The 22808-nt window shown below is 41.0% G+C and overlaps 1 protein-coding gene across 1 annotated transcript in view; it reads right to left on the reverse strand.

The window, feature by feature from the left end:
• Window positions 1-22808, reverse strand: part of STAG1 (STAG1 cohesin complex component) — a 192875-nt gene that overhangs the window by 45973 nt on the left and 124094 nt on the right. Inside the window, exons 12-17 of the mRNA XM_063338992.1 lie at window positions 15102-15200; window positions 9770-9849; window positions 7446-7553; window positions 5287-5401; window positions 3031-3148; window positions 1809-1912 (exon numbers count right to left, since the gene is read on the reverse strand). Coding sequence (XP_063195062.1) covers window positions 1809-1912; window positions 3031-3148; window positions 5287-5401; window positions 7446-7553; window positions 9770-9849; window positions 15102-15200 — 624 coding nt within the window. The remainder of the gene's footprint in view (window positions 1-1808; window positions 1913-3030; window positions 3149-5286; window positions 5402-7445; window positions 7554-9769; window positions 9850-15101; window positions 15201-22808) is intronic.

Consider the following 22808-nt stretch of genomic DNA (forward strand, 5'->3'; position numbering starts at 1 on the left):
GACAGATTTGTACCCAGGGTAAGAAACCACTTCCACAGTAGACGGCAGACAGCTGGATACACACAGCAGCAACCGCAGTTCCTGTACCGACTCCACACGCGCCGGCTAAAGCTGCCAGCGCATCCGAAGGCAGCACAAATGCAGTCAGGCTCACACCTCCTACCAACCCAGCCATGTTCTGGTGACCAAATGTTGCTATTCAGTGGTGCTATGAATTAATCTGGGTCCCTAGGATGATCTCAAGGCTCTCTTCATCATCCTTCAGAAGGTGAAGAAATACAGACATTGAAAATCTAAGACTAAGCAATTTGCTGAACCTAAATGAACTGAACTGTAGACCTCTTGAGATAGGAAAAATACCCAGAAAGCTAATAGTGACATTATTCAGTGCTCCAAACAGAAAATACAAACATGAAATTTTTGTTCAATTTAAAGGTTGCTTTGTCTGCTAGAACAGTTTGCAGCTAGAGACAAAACATAGTTAAGTTGTGCTTCCAATACAGTTTTGGTAACACAGGATAACAACTGCTTGTGTAAATTTGAGTAAGTGCTTTCAGAGACTCCCCCATCACCCCTGAAATGTTTCAATAAATTAGGAATTTCCTAGAATATGCTTTATAAATTAAGGTACACAAAGCACGTTTAAACCGATGGTCCCTTGGAGCTTTTCCTGGGGCGCCTTTTCTGGACATGAGACTAATCTGCTTTTGGCGCATAAAAATTAAGAAGCTAAGTAACGGCATTTAGTTTATCAATAAAGAACACTAAGTCTATCTCCAGATTTCACCTTCATTAAGTCTGTGGCTTTCTTTAATACACTAGTTATACTTATTCAGAACAGAACCTAACAGAAATACCAAAGGTTCACATGGGTTTATTTCATTTTAGTCTAACCTAAAAAAGAGGAGGACTACCAAAAAATCAGGGAAATACGTTTGGGAAGCTGAGACTCTTTTGGAATTCATGAAGAATACAGCTGAAAGCCTGTTGGTGACCCTGACCTTGTAACTTATACTGAAACGCTTAAAAGTGCTGCCCAGCCTTAGGAATGGGCTTCCACTGATCCCCAAGCAGTCTCTATAAAGTGAATTAAGGAGGCAGGTAGACTGCAAAATGGCCAGAATGTCAAATTCTTAAATTTTTAGGGCATTCAGTGGAAGAGGCCGAAGAGGATGGATACGTAAAACCTCAGAGGCATTCAGGGTGGTCCCAGCCCCACCCCTCCTGCTCAAAGCAGAGCCAGCTCAGGGGCCAGACTGCGGTGCTCGGGGCTTTGTCCAGTTGGGTCTTCAAAACTGCCAGGATGGAAACTGCACAACCTCTCAGCTTCTGTTCCAGTGTTTAACTACTCTCATGAGGAGGATACTATTGGCTTTTTCTGCAAATTTTACGTCCATATTAGCAGCACATTCCTTTTTACGGCAGACAGTCAGAGGTCATCTTGTTCTGCTCCCGAGCCCTACACTTTCAATTCTAATCTAGATCTAACTTAAGGGCTGTAGATGTGGGTACATTACATTATGATAAAAAGAAAATCTAAAAAAAATCATTTAAAAAATTAAATTTCATGCTGTAAATTTATATTATTTAACATGGTAATGCAAAACCCAAAATCAAACAAACAAACCCCCAAACACGTCCATAAATAGAATTTCTATTATTTTTCTTCAAAAATGTTCACAGGAAACAAGAAACACCAATTATAAAAATCTAATCTAAAAGTATTAAAGTGTGGCATTGTAGACAGCTATTTTAGGTTACTACATTAAGAGAGAGAGGTCTGAGCTACCTTCGGCAGTACCACTTACTCTCTTGCCAGTGCCTCTGCCTACGGGAGGATGTGCTTCCGCAGCTTGTCTGATTGTACACACCATCAACTCAATCAGAGCGCTCTCCTGCCGGTCAGACATTGCTATGGAGGGAAAAGAACAAGTAACGTCAGCTCTGATGTGACTGCCAGACATCTCAAAGACGACAAATCTGTGAATGCAGTTGCGAAACACGGGGAATAGAGAACAACGGAGACAACGTCATTTTGTCCCATTTATGAAAACAAGGCTTTCTTGCTTGCTCTTTCACATCATCTCAAAATGAATACGGCAGAACTGAAAGAAGTCCAGAGAAATGTAGTCTGGAAAAAGGATGAAAGAAGGGGAATATAACAAAGATCTACAAAATAAAGAGCGCCATGGTGGACAGAGAGCAACTGACTGTTCGCTGTCACTTCCTTATACAATATTCTCATCGTCATGAAGTGTTATTTCTGATCTTTGGGAAATACTTCAGGTCACATCTAGAGGATCAAGCCCCACTAGGCTATGTAGAAACAAAGTGCCTAATTTCCTAAGGAATTTACCACATAAATACCACCACTGTAGCAGGTGGATACCAAAAGGTCAGCTTTTGAAATGCTGAGAGGAGCACATCGTGCTAGCAAGCAGTAGGAGTACAGGGGTTTTTCAACCACCCAAACCCCGCAAAGATCCCTGAAGCAGGAGGATCCTGAAGGAATATAAAGCATCTTGAATGACACTCATCACCATTAGGGACTCTGCCACCCACACAGATCTATTATTAGCAAAAGGAGATTCAAAACTAACAGTAAAAGAATCCCCCTCTTTTTTTTTTTCCCTCTTGAGAATTCATTAGGTTTTAACATTGTCTGGAAAAGCTCCATATTTAATTAACACCATCTGCAGTGCTCGTTTATTCAAAATTGTATTAGCTATTTAATTTATAGAAATGTTCATGTATACACTAGTTATTTAAACATTCAGAGAAGAAGTCATTCTAGCCTTTAATATTAAGGAACCACAGTGCAGCAGGCTTCACACAATGAAAAATACAGTACAAAAATGCTGCTTTTGAAGCAAAGTGCATTAAAAATGGATTAAACAAAAATCGTCTTCAAACATGCTTTCTACACAAAGCACAACATAAACACCTCTATCACCCACAGTGAAGCATCTTTTTAAGGAATGCTTAACAACATTGTGCAATATCAATGGAGTCTAAAGGTTAAACAAATACCTTCTTCTCCTTGGACTGGTTCCTCCAAGAGCAATTCGGTCATACATTCCCAGTCCTTCAACAGCTCTTGGGAGCTCTCCCACAAACTGTCCACCAGATAGGCCGCGTGTTCGTGCAGCTGGAAAATCCAAGGCAACCGTCAGCACAGCGTTCTGGTACGAGCAGCAGCTCTTCACCTTTCACAACCATTTGGCCACAGAGAACGTCCTGGGCATATACTCGTGCGTTAGTTGGAAAGACAATTCAGATGCTAACTCGGGAAGGTCGTCTTCCAACTGAACGCTACAACTGCACAACAAGGGGGCTATGTTTTAATAGAAAATGGAATAAGACCAAATTGAGCTTCTTTTCCACAAGGCAGCTTGTTTGTGAAAAATCTTTCTCAGAGTTTTGACCTAGAAGCCGTAACCTTACCTTACCTTTCCTTGCTTTCTTACTGCATTATAAAAAGGAGAGGTGGTTGGACATGAGATGAAGAGAGAGGAGAGAGTTGTAATACATCCGTTTTGAACAGGCATTTACTTTTAATACACGTTGCTACATGCTCAGAAAACGGTAGCAGAAATCCTACTGATTTCAGGAGGTATAGAATCAACACTAACTTTAACTGCAAAAAATGTTTTTATGTGAATTAACAGAACTGTTGTAAAGTGAGAAAACTAATCCATAGGCTTTTGCTGTTCTATAAACTGATCTTTAACCACTATCAAAAAGTAACAAGCACAATACAGGGTTCTGATTTGCCTGCTGGACAAGGGACTTAAACATCTCGGAGCGCAGGGCAGGAGGTGTCAGTGCATTTACCCACTCTTCTGTTCCTGACAGCATTGGGCAAAATGTCACAGAGCTTACTGCTGCTTGTCACAGCCTGCCCTGCTCCCTCTTCCCAACTGCAGCGCTTACATCTTCTAGTCCTATGCAAAGGGAAACTCCCAGTTCTCTAATAAAACTGGAGCTATACCATTTTACTTTGTTTCTAACAACTCCCTCAAAGACAGCAATAGCAAAAACTAGGCCTGAGTGAGGAGCGATCTCAGGGAGCAGCACGTGGCTTGCACGGGAAGGCACTTTGCTGATCGCCGTTTGGCAGCAAAGCTGAGTTTCTTTTCTTCTCAGAAGCACAGACAAGCTTAACGCCAGGCAACTCCTAATCACACACACTCACGTTTTAAAGGTATTTCCGCTGGGAAATACAATGACGTATTACAATCTAAGTTGTTAAGAATCTGGAACTAAAAATACATTCAGATAGCAGATTGAAGGCTCACACAAGTAGTGACATTTCATCCAGACTTGTAGGTTTATAAGGCGCTTCTAAAAAACATTAACACTGTACCTAAACGTTACCCTTCCTCCTCAGCATCTCCAATTGTGTTTATTTTCACTCTCACAGTCAAGTCTCTTGTTCAAGGCGTCATAACAACTTTTGCAACACCCTTCCTTTTGCTTTTTACACAAAATATATTACCCTCCCTTCTGTAGAGAAACATTTCTGTCATTCCTTTCTTTCAGTCTTCCTTTGCCACCTATTGATGACCAAAGCTTTCCCCCTCTACCTTCAGAGCATCCTGTACCTTTATCTTTCCTCCACTCCACTGCCATTCTCCACCTGAATTACTATTCGTATGGCTACCATAAAACTTCCCATATCTGTATCTCTATAGCCATAAACTCTGGGCACGCGTCTATCAAATATGTCATGTCATCGCAGGTACGCCTGCAGTCTCCATCCTCTGATGGTTTCAAGCCGCAACTGCACCAAGCCCTGAGCAACCTCCTCTAATCTCACAGCTGACTGCTTGGAGCTAACGACCCGCAAGTCCTTTCCACTCTGAACTATTCTACAATTCTAATCATAATTTCAGACATTATGTCATTTTTGTTCCTTTCTGGTTCAAACTATCTTACTCCATAAAGAGTAACTCCAGAGGTATAGCCCTTACGTGGTTATCTTAAAAAAGAACCTGTTACATTTGTGTGAAGCAATGAATCCCGGTAGCCACCATCCTACCAGCAACGCAGAACTGAGCACAGCGGGGACATGCAAGAGCAAAATAAACCATGAAGAAGACTTTGAGTTGAATTTGCTTGATGGACAAGGAAATGGGGGGCAGGGTAAAGGGCATACAGGATTTCTGAAATGATGGAAAAAAAAAAAAAAGGCAAAGAAAGACAACTTATTACTGTACATTGATAAATCATTACTTAAGTTCCAGGTTCTATTAAACATGAAAAGGTTAAAAATGAATTTTTTACCTCACTTTCAAGAAAGAAAAGAACCAACATTCTAATAAGGTTTCCATTTGGACTATTTCTCCCCCTCCTCTTTGCTAGAGCCTCTTCAGCTTGGGGATCGTGTCTGCTGAACAGTCTAAAAATAAGCAAAAGGAGCTATCATGTTTATCAAAACACATCTCATTCCTGCAATAACACGATGAGCATTCATTCTTGATATAGTAGATTTGTTCATAAAACACAGTGAAAGTATCTCAAGCTATTTCTTTCCAGGGAAAGAGGGCATGACCTCTACCTGTCTGAAGAGGTGAATTTATCTTCAGAGTCTTCAAGTTCACAGGGCTGGAATGACACGATTTGTATAGTTTTGTGTTTTTAACTTACCAAGTCTTACAACGGTGGTGGCACTGATTCCACTAGTGCCTTAAGAGCAAAGGTCATGTCTCCAGTGTGGTCACACTGACTGGGATTTGGTACAAACAGACTTGACAACCCATTAAACAACCAGCCTCAGGTACCAACAGCAGCACAAAGGATAAAGCAAGCTACCAGTCACCATTGCGGGTTTTTTTTTGGGTAAAACTCTGCATTGAGTTCCTTGATGCACAGCTAATTCCAAACTCCGTTCAAATTTGCTCGCTTAAAGAGATCTCAGGTGTGCCTACGTTGCAGTTACAGCAAGGACTGTCTTACTTTGAGAAGTCTGAAAACTGTTCCTTGCTTTTACGGTGAAACTGCAGTCACAAAGCACATTAGAAACGTGAAACACAATATTCTGATTTCACTACTATGATTCACTGAAAAGAGAAGGATGAGTTACCCAGCAATGTTGTATTTTAGTTAAAGACATCACCCCCTGCTTATCTTAATAGATAAGAAATGAGCCCCTCTGCAGGCACTGCAACACGAAAACATGCACTCAGGGTTGAGTCGGTGATCCTCTGTGTTATTTGCTTTCCTGTGCTAACTACAGAGAGAAAGCCTAATGAGTAGCTTACAGGCAGAAAGCCATATTTACATGTATAAAATTAGGTGAGATAAATCCCACCTCAAACGCCTCAAGAAGATTCTAACTTATTTAAATTGCGCACCAGCTCTGAAGGGTTAGCAGAAGCCAAGAGAAAAGGAGTGCTAGGAATGGGACAATCTACTCTCAACGCTGTTTACCCAGAGAGACATTTCTAGAACGCAGTGGAGTATCTTACTGTAAAGAAAAGTTAGGGTAAAGTTTTGTCTTTATGCTAAGCACACTAAGAGGCAGGTATGTCGCCATTTACCTTTGAGGCATTTTTCAAAATTATTTTATCACATGTTGATTAACAAAGGAATTTCAGTATATATTTAAAAAAAAATTACTATTTCAATGTGGACTTCTAAATCACTAATAAAACACAGAAAATTAGAACGCGGGCAAGGGACAACTGATGTTTTTCTGTAATTTCTTCCATCATGTGTCTTGGCATGAAAAATTAGATAACCTGAATCCTGTTGTAAATACTTTATATTAAAGAACTCTAATGTTACAACCCATGAGGGGAAAAAATAAAATTACTGCTAAGAGATTTTTAACTGCAAACACTAGAACGAAAAGGTTAATTACTATGATGTGGCAATGCCCTGGTGCTGTTTACTGATGCGGTATGATTCACTTCCATGGAAAAGCTAGCTCATTTCCTCTGGCGTAGTGGGTACATGAAAGATGTAACCATGGTGTAATGTATATTTAGGGGAAGCCAGTGACTTTAGAAACCAAGTTCTTAATTATTACCACATAAAAAGCTCTCAAGTTCACAATTTTTAAATAAACTGGTTTAAAACTTCGTAAAAATGATGACTGCCTATCAGGTAGACCATAAGGGTTGTATAGGTCCTATATACTTTATCACAACAGTAATTCAGCAAGAGCTGCAGGATTTAAATCGAATTTAGAGGTTTATGCTTTGAGGAGTAAGGAAAAGTTATCTGACTTCTAGAGCAATAAAAAAAATAAGAACGTAAATCCAGTTTCTTCAGTGTCTACATCTTGAATTTAAACAAGAGAATAAGTCTCTGTTTTAAATTAAATACCGGATTGGCTAAATTGGGATATTTCCTTTTACTTGCTGCTTTGCCGTTTGCTCTTACCTCTACTGGGAAGCATTTGCAAATCTGGTCTTATTCCAGGGCAACTGAAAACTTACTTTTTGTGAAGGAATTCTCCAGCTGCTACTGCAACAGGCCGGTGTGCGGAATACACCAAGTGATAAACATTCTCACAGTCTTCATTCGACAGGGCTTCTTCGCTTCCACTGAAAGAGTCAGAAGGTAACACCTGAACTACACCAAACACGTAACTTCAACCCCCTCGCCTCCCATAACTTACTTCCGACAGCTGCGGGATTCAGCTCCCTCAGACAAAATCCTGAATGGCTGAACACTGACTGCAAGGGTCTTTGGGGCAATTTCCAAATACAGATACTTAAAGGGCCTCTAAGACTGGAAGTTTGTTCGATTTCCTTCTCCCAGTTTTATCAATATATACATATAAAATAATATTATGAAAAAAATGTCATCACCGCTTACAAATCTTGCCCTGCTTAATTACTTAGACAATCACAGTAATTACAATGTACATATTGCAAGATGCCAAACACTCATTATCAAACATTATTAAATTAAAACCCTAGAATGTTACATGAGAAAAATGTAATCACTTGCTTAAACTTATTTACTTCTACAGCAATGCCTGTTTGCTTTCAAAGCTTTCGATTTTTAAAGTATTCAAACCTGGGACTGGGAAAACCTGCTTCAGCCTCTCGGCCTACTCCATTCTCAGGAGTTAAGTAGAAAACTAAACCAAATCACTCACAAAGTAGGGACAGAGAACTAGCACTGGGCATCCCTGATCAAATCAACACATAATCGCTTTAGGATTGAATCATGGTGTGCGTTTAGAATTACAATAACGCTGAGACAATAAATTGTCCATCACTTTTACAGTAGTTATTGTGCTGACTAGATATAGACTTCATTTTCAACATCAAGGAACTGAATCGGATCATACCCTGCTGTGCTGGATGAAAGATGATGAAAAATTTATTTTCGGTAATTATTTATTGACAAGGACAAGCCACCTTTTACCCTGGTCTTGGATAAATGACATAGTTGGGGCTTCTGCAGTTTCTGAGCTCAAGGTAGATTTTGTGTTTGAGTTTTCTGAAACTCAGAAAAACTTCCATTTTTCAGCAGTATTCTTGAAAAATGCTGTGAGCCGTGGAATAATCCATCAATGATACTATAATATCACCACTGTCACATACAGGAATATTATTGCCCCCCTTGTTTAGTCAGCATTCATCAGAAACATTTATGTATCAGGACTCCACACATCATTAGGCTGGATACTACAAATGATTTTTAATTGGTCATTCACCATCACGATTACTCATGACATCTTTTTGAAGTTTCTACCTGCCAGAATATTGCCCTGTGCTGTTCAACGTGACCCACATTCTTCTTCTGCTAAATGCACTTAGCTGTGTTTTCATCATGCAACGGAAGAGAAAACAGGACAGGGGAAAAAAAAGGTAATTTTTGACCTAAAAATCTTACTGTGTTCCCAAACGTTGCTAATAATGTGGGCAATAGATGTGTTCCACATCTCATTTCTGATCATATTTGTTATATTTGCTTTAAAAATATAACACCGGATACAAGATTTCCTTTCTTCCCAATATCTGTAAAGCAGAGTGCCCAGAGGAAAAGCTCGTCTAATCTTTCATCCAAATTCTACATGTCCAAAACCATTCTTCAAAGTGAAGCCACTGGGTATAAAATAGGATGCAGAAATTTTGTGCATCTGTGTGTAACCCAGGTTTGCTTTAACGTAGGCTTTAATGTCTATACAGTAAAAGCTTAGCAGTGCTCCTGCAGCAGCGCAGCCCACCTGCTGCGGAGGGGCTGGTGGGACGAGCTTTGGGCTGGGTCCTGGCCTCGGGGAAGCCGCTGCAGCTCTGTAAGAACAGCGGGGGGCCGGCAGCCTGTCTCCTGCACGGCCGAGGGTCTCAGTGCGAGCCACCACTGCCACCTCTGCGGACCCAGACCAGGGTGCTGAGGTCAGCAGCTTTTCCCTGTCGGCCCTCTGTAGAGCTGTGTCAGGTAACCCACTCTCCCAACGCTGGATCTTTGCCTAGTTATTTTAGTGAATATAACCCATGGGTTATGGGTTATATGGGTTTGGGGAGGACAAAAGGTAGAAATGCCCTCTGGCATTCTTCCACAACAACGGATGCACTAATAGTCTCAATACATCACCACTTTTTTATACTTTGCCTATTGTATTTCCCCCGAGATGGAATATCTTATTTTAGTTTCATGATCGTATTATTACATATTCAGTTCAACTTCATACCAAGAGTAAAGTAACAGATTCACTTTATCTCACAAGCAAAGAAATCACGTCAATTAAATATTACTGGCTTAGGTAACTTTCAAAGGGAATATATTGGTTTTGAAAAATACTCACTGAAGTATTAGCGTGACTAATCGAATGGCTTCCACAGCGACATCATATTCCTTATCAAGTGTCATTGATACAATGCGATCCTGAAACGGAATTTTATTACAGTGACAAAATAGAAACCCACAAGCAGCTGTCAGATGAAGAACTGTATAGATTACAAAATAAAAACTCTCCGGGAGAAACATCTTTCAACTAGACACATGAGAGCCCTTTAATATTTTTCAACCCTTTAACATACACCTTAGGAAGCGGCATGCTCTACACACAGTGGAACAACAGGAACGGGAACAAGCGCTTAACAAACAGCCCTTATCCTTATTCCAGGATTTTTTTTCCAGTGTGTTTTCCAGGAAAGAAGCAAGCAGACTTTGGAGTTGAAGCACTGTTCTGGACTGGTCTCATCGAACAGTTCTTTCCCGAAAAGGAATGAACTTGGGTTTGATGACAGCAGAGAAACCACCCCACTTCACCCCCCTGAGAGCGAGTAATTTTAGAGCAATGAGTGCTGCACATACGCATATTTAGAAAAACCATGAAGAAAATTGTACCTGGATACACGCATCTGCATATTGCCTATAAAGCTGTGGCCTTTATACCTGGCTACACCTTAAGGTTTGAAGCTGATGGCAAGAATTACTGTTTGGCTTTCTATTTCCCTATATTCTTTCTAGTGGAGACACGCACACCACTTTCCAATCCAATGTAATGATTTTATAACTTCTAAGGACTCTGCAGTTATGAGAAGTCTCCTAAGGGTTTCTGTCTCTTTAGTCTCTGTTTGCTTACTGGCAACCAAGAATAGATGTGATTAGTGTATATTGTCTTCCCTATTTGGGGAGAATTTCTATCCATCCATAAAAATGCAATATGTCTTGATGTTCTTTGCTTGACTGATCAAGTTAATGAAAAGAAATTGGGCCATCTGAAAATAAAACTTGATTTCTCTGGCTTGACCTGCTTCAGGAAGGACTAGGTACTATATGACATTTTGGGATGCGGAAAAAATAGAAGCCAGGGACTGGAAAGGAAACAAGGGAAGTGTTAGGAAACAATAGAGAAAGTCATCAAGAACAAATCAGGGCAAAATAAAGGTGCTCACCTCTTTTCTCTACTTTTTCCAGGCATTTAAAGGCTGAAGGTGAGTATCAGGCACCTGATCTAATTTCAATACTGAAATGTGTATGTAAAGAACGCATTGTGGCTGCTCAAGTTTTACCTCTCAGCAAAGCCGGGTCTGTAGAGGTACTTTGTGTCACTATGATTGAATGCACCTCCATCAATCATCATTAAGTTCCTGAGAAATTTGGTGCATTTAACTCTTGTATATAGATAGTTTTAGAGACCGTGAGAAGCCCATGAAGAGACTCAAACAGTGAAATAACTTTCCAAACAGGAAATTCTGTGTATGGACAAGACAAAAAGATTTCTGTCAATTTTTCCTAAGGTCCTGGCCAAGGAACAAAAACTATTAACATCATCATCAAAAGAAAGAACAAACAGAGGTCTAAAAGAGGGAAAGGAACTAACTGCACACGAAGAGTAAGCACACAAGTATAAAACTCCTGCATCTCTGACAATAACCCTGGAAAGGAAGCAATCTTCTCTCCTGCCTAGAGAGCAGGAGGTACTCTCTGAATTTGGAGTCTTTTTAGGCTTTGAAACAGAATGATGTGACCACTTTCTTATCCAAAACCACTGTTCTTTCCTCTCAAATTTCCCCAGAAACGTCAGGCTTAAAATAAGCAGCGTGGACACGTCATTTCTTGTTTTCTGCCTTGGTGCCAGCATCTCTGTGTGACAGCACCTGCCAGCCACGCGCTGAGATCCTTGCAAATGAGACCTGAACACCCACTGCCTCTGGAAGGCGGCACTTCTGGGGCTGAGTGAGTTATAAACCCCAGCTGCTCAGCCTGCTTTGACGAAAATTTCCTGTACCGCTGTACAGCAGCAGAACAGGACACAGGCCTGTATTTATAACTTGAAATATTAATTTTCACTATGACGATCAGTTTGCAATTACGCATCAGGCTGTGAACAAGGCTAGCTGATGAGCGAATGATCTCCTCTTGCCTCTCAGGGCACAGAGACGGCACTCTCCTGCAAAGTCAGGGATTGGGGACAGGAATTAAACGGCTGCACCTAAATCTACCGGTGTCTTGACTTTAGCACTGACTGCAAAAAAGCTAATTCACATCTTTTCCATGTGGCTTAACTAATGTTTGTATCAGACAGGACTTCTTGATGGAAAACAAAATTCTCCTCTTTGATGGACAAAACTTTTTCTGATGGAAAAAGCTTATTTTCTAGCACATCACCTCCTCCTAGAAACACAAACACACGCCGGAAAGAACACACATCTTTCCTTTGGAGAAGTGATGTTATCAGATCCCTGTCACAGCTACCTGGAAAGTGGTGAAATATTAACACCCCAGTGCAAGTCACTCTAGATCTAATTAATTTATACTTTAAACAGCTAGAAGATCTCTAGAGAGATTTCTCTTGACAGCTGGGATGGATTGAGCTGAATACCAGCTGAACTGTGCAGGTCGATTAAAGTCTGATGAGGAAATATAAATAAGCAGCCATGGAACTGAGAACAGCATTTAGGTCAATTATTTTTCAGGGGGTGGTGGTAGAGTCTGTGGTGGTAAGACATTTAAGTCATGTATCACAGGTTCAAAAAGCATTAATTTGAGACTTTGCTCCATCCCTGTCAGCACAGCCGTAAATCCAAGTGCAGCATTTGGGCAATGCCAGCTTTTTCTTCCCTTCACGTGGCTGGAAACTGAAACTGATAAATCATCACGTTAAACATATTTGTTCTCTAGGCTCACAGACTTTGAACTCACCTTTTTCTCTAATTTATTTCATAATGATACAGACTCGTGTAGTAAAACCAGCTTTAAGGGAACAGAAGAAAGAGGAAGATTCCTAAACAGGGTTCCCTTTCATCTACATCTTCTTGACAGAAATGAAAATTCCCTGTGCTATTCTAAACCAAGCAGCAATGCAGAGGCTAACCTAACTTCCTCTAACAAAGAAAACTGACTATACTGTGAAGAAGCGAGGAGGAAGCATTTAGAGGTTTCATGTTCCTATGGTTTTTGGAAGTACGTTACTGAGTAACTGTTCCTCAAAGTGCCTCCAATCATCTCCAAAAGTTTTGCTGGTGGATGGGACAGGTTAAGATTCAAAGCAGCATTTTATCTTACAAATTACAGGAGGCTAAGAGAGAATCATCCAGCACATTTTCTAGTAAAGAGAGGCAGATATAGAGACCATGAGAGTTTTAGTGGCCTATTTCGAAATAAATCAAATTACAGAAGGAGCAAATATAAACAAATCTGTAAGTCTGCACAGATGGAACAAGAAAAGCAGCAGAGTTGGAGGGTTCATTTTTCTGGAGAGTTAACTAGGATTTCTGGTGTCTTGAGGTGATCATAGAACGGTTTGAGTTGGAAGGGACCTTGAAGATCATCCAGTGCAAGCCCCTGCCCTGGGCAGGGACACCTCCCACCAGACCAGGTTGCTCCAAGCCCCATCCAACCTGGCCTTGAACCCCTCCAGGGATGGGGCAGCCACAGCTGCTCTGGGCAACTTGGGCCAGGGCCCACCACCCTCACAGCAAAGAATTGCTTCCTCAGATCTCATCTAAATCTACCCTCTTCCAGTTCAAAATCGTTACCCCTCGTCCTATTGCTACACAACCGCTGAACAACCCCAACAGGCTTAGCCTGTCCTCACAGGAGAGGTGCTCCAGCCCTCGGAGCATCTTCAAAATCAGCAAAGCAGACTTGTGGAGGCACTACAGATGTATTCTGCGGTCTGACCCTGCTTACCAGGTGCTCTTCTTTGAGAGGAAACTTTGCCTTTACTGCAATAGTCACAGAAACTGACTCTGTAACATTACAAGAATACAGGCCCTCAAGTGATCTCACAAAACGATCTAGTTTCACCTCCTACTTTAAAGCTGACTACACCTAGTTCATTCCTGACAGATATTGATTTAATCTGCCCTTAAAAATCTCAAATAAAGGGGATTATTTGAGTTCTATTATATAACTATCATTTTGGACAAAAAGCCTTCCATAATATTAATATAATACAAATATCATATCATATCTTTACCGCAGTTTAAGCATCTTTTTTTCTCCATCTCTAATGAATGTTGTAAAAGGCCATTATGTTTTTATGAACTGTTTACATGCAGGGAAGATATAACAAGTTTTCTATATTTCATGCTTTCCTAGCTCAAACTGGAGGAGTTACTATTAACTGCAACGACAGACAAAACCAGTGAAGCAGTATAAAATCTACAGGGAGAAGGTTTTAAGACTCATGCACAGTAGTTAACTTACAGGTATTTAAATCTCCACTCCTTTTCTAAATTTTTCATCAGCATTACAATCATGATTTAAACAAAAATAAATCAATCATCTCCACCTGTTTTCTACACTGAATTTTGCATCGGCATTATAATCATGATTTAAATGAAAACAAATTAAATTAGTCTTTCCTTGGGGGGATGGGGGAGTAGCCTTTACCACAGTTCTGCGTTCTCCAGAACACACAAGTGATGGTAAAAGGTGCCAACTGACGTGGTGACAGTGCCTGAAAGATTTCTTCGCAGAGCATCCAAACAGAAGCAATGACAGTATTTCTACACTCATCTCTCCAGATACTTCACTTGTGAAATACAGCACTCACGCCACAAAGTGAATTAACAGCCACGTTCTCATCAAGACATTGAGCAAAAAGTCAGCGTGTTTGTGCTGGTAAAAAACCCCCATGAAACATTTCTCCAGTATTTTATCGCCCAAACAGGACAGTCGTGCTCAGGGGTTTGTCTAAAAGCACAATGCAAACTGTTCTGCAGCAAGGTATTTCACTGGGTAGGATACTGAGATGCAAACCAAAGTATCTCTTCCTCCAAACACAACCACATATTCAGCTAAAAAGCTGTCTTATGAACAATCTTTTCTTACAGACTGTTACTTTCAGATGTATTTTAGATTCTGTGAAACACCCAGTACATATCCTTAAAATTCAATAAAATTAATTAAGTACAAGCAGATTGAATAATGACAATATATAAACTATCAATAATACAAACAGATAAATAATCACCCCGGCTGAGTCTGACAAATCTTACAAGATAAGCACTGTAAAATGAGTTTGGCTTCATCTCAGCATTCAGTAATACAGTTTTAAGCCCTGTCACAGACAAAAGAGTTTATTTTTGCATTTAATATACATGACTCAAAGATTGCAACAGGATGAGACAGATGATACTTTTATTTTCTGTACTCCTTCCAAAAATTGTATTTCCTCTTACCTTGAATCTATTAGTGAACAGCTCCAGTTTTGGAAATAACTCTCTGTTGGTATACAGACTCTGAAGGGCTTTCAAACACTTCAACCTCACTTCACCTTGCTAAATAAAACACACTAAGATTAGCTGATAGAATACCCTAATCAAATGCACATGAATATTACATATTATCATATTGTCATTTGTTTAATGTACATTTAAAATTTTACGCAAATGAGTTACCAAAGCCAATTTGCAATTCGGCTAAAAACCAAAAACCACATGCAGCTGGCCTACAAACAATGTTAAATTTTCTCCCTGATTTGCATATATAAAGAATTTAATGTGCCATCGCTTAAACGTCTGTTACCATTTCCCTTTCAAATAACTCCACAAAAAGACAAAGCATGTAGCAAGTAAATACAAAATGAAGAGGTAGGCTCTCAAGCGGCTGGTGAGGCCAGCGTGGCTATTTATCTTCAGGAGGGAGAGGGCAGGGAACCTCTGCCTGATACCTGCTGTTCACAACCGAGGCGCAAACGCTCAAATGCCCGAGCACGGGCTGCGTATAGCCCACTCGAGCAACCCGGCCACCTCCTCTTCCCAGGGACAGAAGGAACACACGTTGGATTAATTACTCTGAAACGTTCTCAGCCCATGTCCCAGCACAGGGCTGGCACAGGATGCGGGATGCAAAAGGCCCGAGAGATGCCCCCATCAGGGGACAGGCTGCTGCCACAAGACCACCACATAGAAGCCACAGCCGGAGGTGCACTCGGGAAGAAGAGCAACTTGTGTCCGTCTGTCCGAGCTCTTCTGGTGGCAGCAGCTCGTTCCCAGCTGCTCTTTAGATGGGGACTGCTTTTGGTCTGGTGGGCCATAGGCAGGAAATGTGGGCGTCACCGGGCAGTGCCCACGGATGAAGGTTTGTTGCCTACAGAAGATCGATGATCATGAGAAGGGCTGGGTCCCCCGGCATGTGCACGTCATCTGCCTGGCTGCAAACGTACAACTCAGCTCAACTGCACAGGCTTGGCAAACTATGGATTCTTGTTGAAAAACATTTGTAGGCAGCAACAAGGTTATAGGCACAAATCTGCTCAAATATAACCTGTAGAGCGTAGTGCGGCGTGAACTTACTTTTCTGAAAGTGAGTACACTACCAAGGCTGCTCAAGAACTAACACAAATTACTGAACTTTATAAATAAAACTCCCTACTCAGAGGGCTTCATTTCTGAGCCGATCTATTCTATAATCGAATCTGTAGCTAAAAACTGAAAGAACAGAGACTGACATAAAAGCAGAAGCTAAAAAACCTTAAGTTCCTTTCCTCCTTCCCACCTATTTCAAAAATTGAAATAGAAGATAAAAGAGAGACAGAAATTGAAAGGAGGATCTTCAGAAGAACTTTTCCTTGGAGAACTATTGTTCCTGAGAAATCATCTCTCTGTGTCTGCAGCACTCATGCTCTCTTCCAGAGATCTGTTTGACTACCATTGTGGAGAAAGTCAATGAGATGGAAGTTATGTTTAAAGGATCTATCATAAGATTTTCCAAAGTACAGAAAAGAACTTTATTGATGAAAAATTTTATATGGATGTGATCAACTGCTAAATAAGCACAGAGAAATGCCGGTTGTCATTCTTCTTTTAATGGTACCTATGCTGCAGTACCAGAAGTGGTGTTTGCTCTGCGGTGTGGCATTCAGAAAGGCCAGGATCTCTGGAGCCATCACTACACGTGAGAAGAGGATGTAAGCCCCGTCAGCCCTTAGCTTATTTGGCCACAGAGGACCACTATCAGTGTTGGCAAGTGATGAACACTACAGAGCAACAGTGAGGGAGCAGGTTTAGTTACAGCTCCACTGAGGGCTGTCCCGCTTGTGAGCAGACGGCTTCTTATTCAGCCAGCGCTGTGGTCCCAAAATGCAAAACTCTGAACTGGTTTGGTACAGAAAAAGAAGTCACTGAAGGACTGGATTCACGTGGAGTCCAAAGTGACTTCACCGAACACCGTGGGATCAATGGTCCCAGAGTTAATTTCAGGCCTAAAACTGAGGGTCTCTGCAAGTCTCAAGGGCACAAATGGAGCAAGGTAGATAGGAAACAAACCTGTGAACGTTGGGCACTCGCATGGCCTGCCAGGCGACCAAAGCCAGACGCTGACAAAAGTGTAGGGAACCAGGCTCCTATCCTCCCGCCGCTCAGTGGATCCAAGGCAGGAGGTGAGGAAGAGAGGAAGGCTGCGTTACTCCTGGTCCCCCCAGCCGAGAGCAAAGGCCCAGGAGACACAGAGGTGGTCCCTGGAAACAACTGCCTTTCTTGGCGGGCAAATGATAGGAGGAGGCTTTCTCTGACAGCAAAAGGGTCTGGTTTTCAAACTGTTGGTCAAGGATGGAATTCATCTCTTCGGAGAGGGAAGAGCCCCTGCATGTCAGCTTGCTAATTCTATTAAGAAGGTTTTAAAATAGAGTCAGTGGAGATTAGTGGCAGGAACCTGTGGGGAAGCGTAAAGAGCAATGCCCTGGGCAAGCACCTAAGAAGGGCAGAAGCAAAGCTGTGCGTGGATATGCTCCACTCAAGTCCAGAATGGAGGAGCAGAAACATCCCACAAACTACCAAAATGCCAGACATGAGATGTTTCTTGAGTAACTATGAGCATCATCCAAGTGACAGGAGCTTTTAACACTCCAAACACTCTTTTGGGAAAGAAACACAGCAGAAATTTCCCATCTAGCAAGGTAGTAACTGGGTGGGAATGCTAAAGTTAGGGTAATTCCTAAGAAACTCACACCAGGGTAAAAGCTGCAAACACAGTGATGCAGAGCAAGGACAGGAAGAGATTTACTTAACTAAGAAATGAACTTAGTTAACTAAGGAGTTAATCAGGAGGTCAAGCACAAGAGGAATACAAAAACCAGAAGGAAAATAAAATAAAAAGGGCCTGTGCACAGTATGGAACGGACACAAGAAAACTTTCTGTAAATATCTTTGGAGCACAGCAAAGGGAAGTTCGTTTGCTTTGAAGGAAGAGGGAAAAAGTCATTGTCACTTTTTGTGTGCACGGTGGGTAGGAAAAGAAATGATAAATTAAAATGGCAACCCAGACTCTTTAGCTTATGCGAGGAAGAAGTTTTTAGTGGCAAACATAGTTAAGCGCTCAAACTGCTACAGAAAGCTGTGGGAAACCCAACACTAGAGGTTTTTTTAGAAAACATGACTGTCTGTGAGGAACACTGTGAATATACAGTGAATTCTGCCGTAGGCAGTGAAGGAATAAGCAAAAATATTTCCAGACTAGATTTTAGCCAGATTTTCTGCAGTTCTGAGCTGAAGTTCATAGTGAGTATGAGTCAACCTAAGGCAGCAAATATTTGCAACCACACGATACCTTTAATTCTGTTAAAGTAAATGAGCATCACTTTCCAGCTGTTTTTGTGTAGTCACATCTACGCTTTACAGAAAGAACGAACGTATCCGAAAGGAAAGCCTTGCCGTTTTCTAAGTAACAGACAAAATATTTGCATTATCAGCATTCGAACAACTAAGACCTTCCATTCTCCTGAGTTTCATCTTCCAGAAAAACATACTTCCTTGCGGTTTTGTGCAATTCATAATTGTGACACTTGATTACTGCAGAATCCTGAATTCATCCACACTGTCACTGGTTCTACGCATGCCTTTCTCCAGTCTAATTATTCCTGTAATTCCCCTTCTCTCAAAGTGTTTTTAGATAATTATTTATATATTATTATTTTTGTTAAATAAAATTCTTTTTCATGACTACGAGAAATGCTTTGCAGTAATACTTAATTGTTAATGCTTTCTTTTATTTACAATTTGAAATTAGAACCTAAACCAAAACCATCAAATGTTTATCAACATACAAATAACAAATATTTGTAATATTTTCCCTATTTTTGTTGAGATGATCCCCCAGATGATTCTGAGTTTTGAGCACAAAATCGTTCCCACTGCTAATGAAGCCAAAAGCACTGCATCCACCGCTCATGCCAGCGGTGTGGGGCAGTCTGCGTTTGTCCGGGAGAGTCATGCCCTACACAAATTCTCATTAATATGGCAGAGCTGTGAGAAAGAATCCGTCCTGATGGAAGCACACCATTTGCATATGTTTTACACGCTAATCACAGGACTTCAACTGACAATCTGGAACTCTTGTGTAAGTCTCAAGTGTTTTGTAGCCTGCCATCTCCCAGTGAGAACCAGACTTCTCTTAACATCCAGGGACACCACAGCTCCAGAAACAGTAATTGAAGGTGCAGTGCTATCTGCCAGCTCACATGCCAGCTGAAGGCTTAGATCACAGAGGGATGATGACTTTTTGAGCCCCCAGAAACACAGTTCTAAGAATTTTTTTAATAGGGGGGTGGTCAAGAGAAGACAGCGAAGCCATTTCTCTCTTTTCACACTTTATGTTTCTTTTGGATTTTTCCAGTTCTTTTTTGGTGGCTAAGGGTATTCTGTTCTTTTTTAAAATTTATCAGGTTTTAATAACTTTCTCAGCTCTTTGCCCTACCATGTTTCTGCAGACTGCACCCTTTGGGTTTTTTCTCCTCTAGAAAATTACTGGGTGTCTTCAATACCACGGTTTATGGGATGACCTTGATATACTGTGTTGCATATTGATGCTCTAGGGTGGTGTATTTTGAGGTAATCTGCTGCCTAATGACAGAAATAGCGACGATGCCAGAGAGAAGCAGGTAAAAACGTCCTGCAGCACACCGGTACCTATGGCAGGAGTAAGCAGTTGTGCTCTCTCCACACAGGCCCACTGGGTACCATTTATGAAGATACTGTGTATCATCTGACACATTTTTTTTTTTTATTTTCTCAAGCTTTCCCAAAGCCAAGGAAACGAGGTACCAAGGAGATTATATAAAGTTAAAAATTCAGAAGTTTGGAAAAACTACCATTTCAGTTTCTATACAATTTTAATAAAAACAAGTTCTGTTTTTAAATCCTGTTAAGTTAGGACGCTATCATGATGAAGTATTCAAATAACATCTGTTCCAGAGGAGCCTGGGTTCATTCCTGTCACAGAAACAGACACTAAGTAAAGTAGAGGCATGCAGAGAAGGAAAAGGCATTTTCTTACATGTTAGGAACTGGCTTAAGAACCATGATTGTCTACGTATCTATAGACACTATTATGGTTCCAAAACATTTCCATGCATCGATGAGGCAGGTGAAAATTAAGACTGGACAGTCTGATTTAACACTTTCTTTCTTTTTTTTTTTTTTTAAAAGAGGTTTTTATGCAATTATATTATAGTTTTAGGTATTTTTAATTTACGCTCCCAGATCCACAGGAATGAAAAAGATGCTTAAAAGGAGAGAAAGGCAGAACTAGAAACCCATATTCAAATGCAGAAGTAATCTATATAAAAACAAAAAAGCCCTATAGACTTTAATCTGAAATCCATGAAAGATGCAGGATTAATATACAAAATATACAGACTCCCCAATTTAGAGAATTAACTTCTGTATCCAGCCTCTGAAAGACTACGTTGGAGTGCCTACGACGGAGTGTAAGAACTGTGTCTTCCCAGCGGTTCAACGTGTGTGTCTTGTGAAGTGAACAGCAAACTGATCATCCATCTCTTGCACTGCTACCTCCTCTCTTTTTTGTAGTAGCAAGCTTCCAGAGAAGTTAATCATTTTGGGGTGAAACACCATATGAAACACCTTATGACTATTGCCTCAGCTTTCTTTTTTGTAATATTTTAAGTACAGATCATAGCAAAAATTATCTCCTGATCAAAGCAAAGCCAAATCAAGAAATTTGGGTACTGGCCGGTAAGTTTTTCAAGCAGTGCCAATCAAAACCATGCTGTTAAAGGATCTTGTACTTCTGGAGGGTTTGCGTTTTTAATTGGCTCTTATTCCATCTTTTATCAAGATGTTCTTCCTGTTGCACTTCCTTCCTCCTTTCTGTGCCTTCCCAAATGTCTCTCTCTCTCCTTTCTCTCCCTTTTCATCCTGCAACACATGGCTCACCTGCATCTAACTCTTATTCTATTCTAACTATTCTATACATTAAACATACACTACATCAATAAAAAAATATCACATATCATCTATATCAGGATATTAAACAGATTAGCTAGTGATTTAAAGACTCAGAACCCCAAGGCACTTCTGAGGCCAGCAACGATAAATATTACAAAGCAAGGAGCAGGAGAGTAGCCTGATAGAATTCTTCCGCGCCTGGTCCAGATGGAAACCCATTTTTTTTTTTACTGTAACACTGTAATTTAAAATTTGTCTGATATGAAGGAACATATTAATTTTTAAAAAGCTGAGGTAAAAATGTATGTTACGGCTGCAGGCAGATGACTAGACCCTGGCCTGAGGTTAAGCTAAGTGAAGAGGATGTGAGAAACCATGGGCCACGACATGAGAAATTGCTGGATGTGGCAGAGAGCACTGTGAGAAGCTGAGACCAGTCACAGACAGCGCTGGGAGGAATGGCTGGATTTCACAGATGGGTAAAGGGAGCTACGTGAGAAATGGCTGGACTTCACGCATACCAGAAAGGGACTGAGAGCGGCGAAGCGCAACGCACTAGATTTTGCTCTCCCATTGGAAGTGCTACGTCGTGGAAATGTTCTGCTAGGATTAGAATGTGCTCCAAAAACAAATCCACTGCAATTATTCAAGGAATAATTTAATTTTTATTAAAAACTCTCTACCACACCTAAAATCCTACTCCTCCAACCCGAGTTGACCTCCCCACGGATTTGGAAACTTGAAGTGATGATCTCCAGCTGCTGAAGCACGCCTACTAGTGAGGCACACCGACGCTAAAAAGAGGTACGCAGCTGGAGCAGCAGCTCTGCCCCTCAAAGCACCGGGATGGCCATGTTTCCATGTCCAGGCTTTAACCACAGGAAGTGTAATGTCTCTAGAGTAAACAGAGTTCACGGCTGACTGTAGCAGTAAGCAAGGACCTTCTCCTAACCAAGTTTTGTAACAATGAGATGCAATGTAAAAGTTTAGGGAAAGTCTGTAAAGTAAAAGTTTGAGAACTACAGATCCAGAGAGGAAAGACATCACATACCTAGTCTCTAAAGCATACAGGATACTCTTAACAAGTAAATTGATGGTCCAGATCAAGGTAAGATGCCGATCCTTGTCAGCTATAGCTAAAGGTGAAGATACAGCAGCAGCTAACTTCCTTCCTTAGCGAAAGCTAACATCTTTCTAACTCATCTTGTTCAGACTTCAGCAAAAGAGTATTGAAGAAATCATCTTTTTAAAGAATCATCTGCTAACTAACAGTTATGCAAGCCATCAGAAGGAACTTGCAAACTTTTAATTTTTTCCAGCAATACTCACAGAAAAAAAGACTAGTCTGAATCAGGATGTTGGAATTCAATGAGCGTTTCAACAGCATAGGTAGGTATCTGTATTCCTCGGATAAAGTTAGCAAAAGAGTTTAAAGTAAAACAAGTGTTTCTAGTTGTTTTGGTGAGGATGGGAGGACGGTTAATCCCAGTTGCTGCCTGGTGTATGACAACCCCACGCAGTCAGAAGTGCAAAGTTCTGTTCTACTAGCACTAGGAAGGGGCTGCTCTTGCTGCAGGAACCGAGTGGTACTTAGGCCTGGTGCCACCCAGCAGAGGCACGCTGTGGGTACCATCGGAATGAAGAACTATGGTGAGATAGGAGAGAACCCTCTGGATATAAATCTTTTTGCTTCCACCTGGT

Source organism: Chroicocephalus ridibundus, chromosome 6 (assembly GCF_963924245.1).
Source record: "Chroicocephalus ridibundus chromosome 6, bChrRid1.1, whole genome shotgun sequence".
NCBI classification, from domain to species: Eukaryota; Metazoa; Chordata; class Aves; order Charadriiformes; family Laridae; genus Chroicocephalus; species Chroicocephalus ridibundus.